At 40.7% G+C, this 5,982-nt stretch overlaps 1 protein-coding gene across 1 annotated transcript; it reads left to right on the top strand.

Moving 5' to 3' along the window:
• The first annotated feature begins 2,366 nt into the window (after positions 1-2,366).
• Positions 2,367-4,271, top strand: LOC146365611 (zinc finger MYM-type protein 1-like). The gene has a single exon (XM_084915562.1). It carries the CDS (start codon positions 2,367-2,369, stop codon positions 4,269-4,271), a length of 1,905 nt encoding a protein of 634 aa, XP_084771688.1.
• The last annotated feature ends 1,711 nt before the right edge of the window (positions 4,272-5,982 follow it).

Below are 5,982 nucleotides of genomic sequence, written 5' to 3'. Positions count from 1 at the left end.
CAAAGGATTTAAGGTCTGGTAACAGCAGAGAGAAATAATCTAATATGTGATTCTAACTACCTTCATGGCAGGAGCAGCATTAGAGTAACGGTTTGTTGTGATGGCTAAAGGAATCAATTAACCGTATAACTTACACCAAATCTGCTAACATGCCAAAACACATACTGCACCACTGGCGTGCACAGATAGAGACGAGGTGGTGCTGAAGCACTTGCCCTTTTGCCCTCAGTCCAAAAAAGTGCCCTTTTGAAAGACGTGATTTTTTTTTTTTTTTTTAAAGCTGCGCGATTTAAAAAGGTGTGAAAATAATGGCTTGATTTGTGCCCCTTCTTCAAAGACACCCGAACCCTGTCGCTTTTCACTGTCACCGTGTCACGTGAACACGCTTGCAGTTCATTTGTTGTGAGGCGTGTAGCAGCAGCATGACATAGGACTACTTGGAGTAGGCATAGTAGGCTAACTATAGCGACTGGGAGCCACGGCGGACAACACGGCAGCTCTTTCCCTTCCCAACCAGTCAGGTAACCCATGAATCGAGTGAAATTATTCTGTTTGCCCTCTAAGACCAACCTGCAATTGTTTTGTTGTGAAGTAGCCTGTCAGAAACTGCACATGACAAACTTTGCCAGCTTGCCCCCTCCATCCATCCATATGGATAAACAAAAAAAGGACACATTTAAAATGTAACCTAAACCATTTAGGCAACCCCACTCTCCATCAATTCCGACCTTTTTGCATACACTATTGAAAATATCACGTTATGCTATAGGCTACATGCCGTTAGGCAGAGGGCTCTTTTGAGCCCATTTTTCGTTACAAATTTTAGGATGATCTCACGGAAATCTGTGAATAAATACAAAGTTTTCAAACTGAAGTCAGTGACGGGAAGACATCACACTTTTTAGAGATGGAACTGCAGAAAAACCTAAAACCTTGACATGATTATGAATAATAGAATTATGGACGTTTCTCCGTTTTTGTGGATTAGCCTTTCCATAACTAACGTCAACTACTGTCCTACTTTGGTAAGATTGAAATTAATGTCTTTGACTGTCTTTAGTAGGTGTCTCCTGTGAGAAAGTTAGAACACCGTCCAACTGTCTAAAGATGCAGTCTTTAGCCTAACTGGTTGTTACTGACTCAGCGATGCTCGCAGACATTTACGCACTGTGTTGTGACCTGATTGTGACAGAACAGTGACGTTGTTATTGGTAGTTTGAAGGGTACGGTGTTGGGGGTGGTGCATGTTAAAAGTTTTGAGAAGCACTGGTTAGACATGTTAATTTTTTTTGGTGTAACATATTGGCAACATTAACACATTAATTTGCTAAAGGAAAAATAGGCAGTTCCCAATTGCCTGTGAAAACGACCATTCTGCCCTGTTCTTGTAATGACCACAGTCAGTCTTATTCGTTCTCATACATTTTGGTCTATTTATTTACTAATTTCAGCAAGCATAATGTCTAGGAAAGAGAGGCTGAGAAAGGAGAAAGAAAGGGATCTACAACAGGCAGCCCAGGGAAGCAGTTCTCTGCTCTCCTGGATGAAAGCAAAGGAAAATGAAGATGAAAGGTCAGAGTCAAGGGCAGAGTCAGGTTCTATTTTAATGTTTTAATGTAACCTGCTCCTTGCAGTTAATTCTATTGAAAAATCTTAAAAGCTGTTCACACTTAGTTTTTAATGAACTTAATCAGCAGGCATTGAGCTAACTATTATTTTGTACCTACGAAAGTTATTTCTATGTTACAAGACTTGCAGTATGGGTTATTATTAAAACTATCTGTTTAAGCTTATTATTATGATAAATAATAATACTATTATTATTATTATTGTTCCATTGTAGTCAGTCACAGCAGGGAAGCAGCTCTATGCCATCTACCAGCATAGCAGAAGAGGGAGATATAGAAACAGATGAAGCCGCGACCAATGCAGCAACAGGTTCAGTTAGGCCTACAGACACTGATGTAGTGCTCTCTGAAGACCACAATGAGGAAGATCAGATCGATCACATAATGTCAAAGTTAGCAGCTTTACAATACCCAACAGATCCAACACACATCCATACATTTAAAATAAAGCGCAATGACAGATACGTTTCAATGTGCTGCAATGTGGGCCCATGTCAGCCTGATATACCTTACCCAAAAACTGAGGGGAGATCATTCCAGAAACAGTGGTTTTCTGCTAATGTGTGGCTGGAATACTCACCCACTGCTAATTCAATGCATTGTTTTAGTTGTCGGCTTTTCCTCTCGGATGAAAAATATAAAAGCAGAACAGCCTGGACAACTGATGGCATCAGAAAGTGGAGTACTGCTCTTGAAAAAATCAAACAACACTCCAGCGCAGAGATGCACATGACAAGCATGGTTAGATGGATCAATTTCCAGAAAAAGGCCCTTCAGTCTGCATTTGATGTTTCAGACGTAAAAGGGGTGGAAGTTAGAGAGCGAGAGAGGCAGACAAACAAAGAAATCCTGACAAGATTAATTGACCTAACAGTGTATCTTGCACGTCAGGGACAAGCATTCCGAGGTCATGATGAGAGTGAGTCCAGTGATAACCGTGGCAATTTTCGTGAATTAGTCAATGTATTTTCCCGCTACGATAGTGTGCTGAAAATGCATTTGGAAAAAATTGCCACAGTTAAAGCCACCAAGACAAGGCCCCAGGTGTCACTGCTTTCCAACAGAAGTCAAAATGACATCATTGCAGCACTAGGAACTTACATCAGGAAGGAGATACAACGTGAAATAAAAGAGGCTGAAATGTATTCCATTCTACTTGATGAAACCTCTGATGTTTCACACAAAGAGCAAGAGTCATTTGTTGTGCGATATTTTCATCATATGCAAATAAAGGAGAGATTCATCGAAGTGTGCAATGTTGATACAACTACAGGCCAGGAGCTGGAGAATACAGTGTTCTTGCTTCTGCAAAAGAATGGCCTAGAGATGAAGAACATGTATGGTCAAGGCTATGATGGAGCAGCCAACATGAGTGGCATGTATAAAGGTCTCCAAGCTAGAATCCGTGCACACAATGAGAAGGCCCTCTATGTGCACTGCAAAGCCCATTGCCTCAATTTGGTACTAGTGGAGGCATCAAAGTCCAGCAAGCATTTTGTGACATTTTTCAACTTGGTGGAGAAATTGTATGCCTTTTGCTCAGGCTCCCCAAAGCGTCATGCTGCCTTGGTCAAATTTCAGGAGTCTCTCTTTCCTGGACAACGTGTTATGGAGCTCCAGCAGCTGTCAGATACTCGATGGGCTTGCAGGGAAAAAGCACTGAAGGCACTTCAGAGAAATTTGAAAGCCATTTTGATGCTCCTTGATGACATCAGTGACAGTGACCCACCTAACCTGGCCCAAGGTGATGCTCAGATGTACAGAAATGCCATTAATTTTATGTTCATTCTCTGCATGGAAATCACCACACCAGTATTCGAAGTCACTGCTTTGGCATCAGATTCTCTGCAGGAAGAAGGGTTGGACCATTCCACTGCCTACAAGGTAATTGATGGTGTGCTTCACACATTGCAAACCATGAGGTCTGAGGAGAAATTTGGAGAGATATTTAGATGTGCATCAGAGAAGGCAGAGAGTTTCAACATTCCAGTACCTACCGTGGTGCCTGGTCAGGAGAGAAAGCGGAAAGTTCCAGTGCGTTTCCAACACAGCACCACAGTGTCTCAAGTAGGTGCTCAGTTTGAGTCAGTGGAGGCATATTTCAGGAGTGGTGTATATTTCACCTTTCTGGACATCATGACTGGGGAACTGAACAGGAGGTTCAAAGGGGACAATACTGGAAGCCCAACGGCCAGAATCATTCAGTCCTTCCAGCCCTTAACTGTGCATGCTAACTGGGTAGGCCCACCAAACCCAGAAGCCATTGAAGATGTCCACATCCTCTGTGAATTCTATGGAGAAGATGAGGACCAGCTCAAAACAGAATTAAAGGTCTTCCACTCCAGCTTTAGTTCAAAAGACCTCAGAGAAATATTTCTGATACTGAGGGAAAACAATGGCCAGCTGATCTTTCCTGCCTTTGTCAAAATGATTCAGATCTACGCAACACTACCAGTGACAACTGCGACAGTTGAAAGATCCTTTTCAAAGCTAAAAATAATCAAAAATAAACTAAGAAGTTTGTGTGGAGAAGAAAGGTTGTCTGATCTCCTCTTGTTGGCCATTGAGAAAGATGTGGAGATCAATTACAACAAGGTCATCAACATCTACAAAGACATGGCACCAAGAAGGATGCTTCTTTAGAGCAGTACACTCCATTTAATGGACACTTGAGAATATGTATGTATATAGTTTAGAGTTGGATACAGATTTTATCTTTTTGTGGTGTGATTTTTGATTTTTAGAGAACGTTTTGAAATAAAAGTCAAATTGCATTTAACCTGTGCGATTTTTTTATTATAAAAAGAAAAGGTTTTCCACATATGCAAAAAGTGCCCTTTTTTCCCCCTGGAGCACTTGCCCCCCAAAATGTCTGTGCACGCCACTGTACTGCACAATGCCAAAAAAAGTTTTTCACTCTTCTACTTCATCACTTTTCAGCAGGTGGCAAGTCAACACTAAGAAAAATGGCTACTATATGAATGTTATATTACTGAGACATCAGGGGCATCACTGTTTTAGCCCCAAACCTTTGTTTTCTGGAGCCAGATGTGAACTGATCTACGCTACGTTCACACTGCAGGTCTTATGCTCAATTCCGGTTTTTGATCAAATCCAATTTTTTTGTCTGCTTGTTCACACTACAAATAAAATATGACTGCAAGCACGCTCTAGTGTGAACCCTCAAAGCGGCCCACATGCGCAAAAGAAGACATCAACACAACAGTATTGTTTGACTGATGGCCGTTACTATGAAGACTTGTTTCGGACTTTACGTTTCCCAATTTTGCTTTAAGTTATAAAGTGATTTTGTTATTTACAAATGGCCTAATAATTATCCTTATTGCTGTTTTAGAGAGGAGCGGTGCTTCAAAGGATAGTTGCAGATTTCTGTCAGAATCTGCAGATTATACAGTACAAATAAAATGTTCACGTTTCTCCAATGTTGTCTTCCCAACATTTTCACTGGATGGCCAGAAGCGTTCGCGATGTCTTCTTGGGCACTGATAATTGGCGTCTGTCTTGTGTCGGTGACGTAAAAGATGGATTTAATGCGACATGACCATTCAAACAGCAGTCGCTTTCTAAAACATCAGATATGTATCGGATTCAGTACATTTGTGCTGTTCACACTGTCATACCATGATCGGATATGGGTCGCATAGGGTCAAAAAAGTCGGATTTGATGTGCTTTTGCCTGCAGTGTGAACGTAGCCTTAGAGCAGAAGGTAGAGTGCTACATTATCAGATTACCGGCAAGCTTTGTTAACATTCATTTTACTATAGTGACCCAAACTGTTCTTCCACCAAGCTGTAAAATTGGTCCTTTTTAACACTAGATATTTTAACATGGGAATTTCAAAGTAGGTATTTGTCAACAGATGATGACAGTGTTCGTAGCTATCCACGTTTCTAATATTGTTCATTAAAACAATAGAAAGACACTTAAATGTGTAATAACTTGTGGAGGGGAATTACCCAAACCCTAGAAAGAGATGCAGTGATGTGTCATCAGAAGTGGAAATATTTGAGAAATTGGTGAAAGCAGTTAAAAGGAAGAAGTGGTGCAACGGGTGGCGATGTTTCTGTTGCTGCAATTGTGTCCCTATTTAGCTTGCTTTTTAGCGATATGAAACGCTGGGAAATCTACTCTAACTTTCCAATGGAGGTAATATTAATAACATTTTCTGTTCTGTTCATAACGTTTATATAAAGACACACTCTGAGTTGAGATGATTGTCCTGTAGGGTATTATTCATAAATATTTCTATTGTCAACAAAAACAAAGTAACAACATTGATCTATTTAAAGTCATGAGTTGATGAACCAGCCATACTATTCCTTTGACTGATGT

This window comes from Perissodus microlepis, chromosome 19 (assembly GCF_051167445.1).
Source record: "Perissodus microlepis isolate ML-2025 ecotype Zambia chromosome 19, ASM5116744v1, whole genome shotgun sequence".
In the NCBI taxonomy this organism is placed as follows: domain Eukaryota; kingdom Metazoa; phylum Chordata; class Actinopteri; order Cichliformes; family Cichlidae; genus Perissodus; species Perissodus microlepis.
This window is presented reverse-complemented; position numbering and strand designations above follow the sequence as displayed.

Excerpts from the sequence above, each read along its gene's own strand:
- LOC146365611 (XM_084915562.1), top strand. The coding sequence starts at position 2,367 with ATGGTTAGATGGATCAATTTCCAGAAAAAGGCCCTTCAGTCTGCATTT.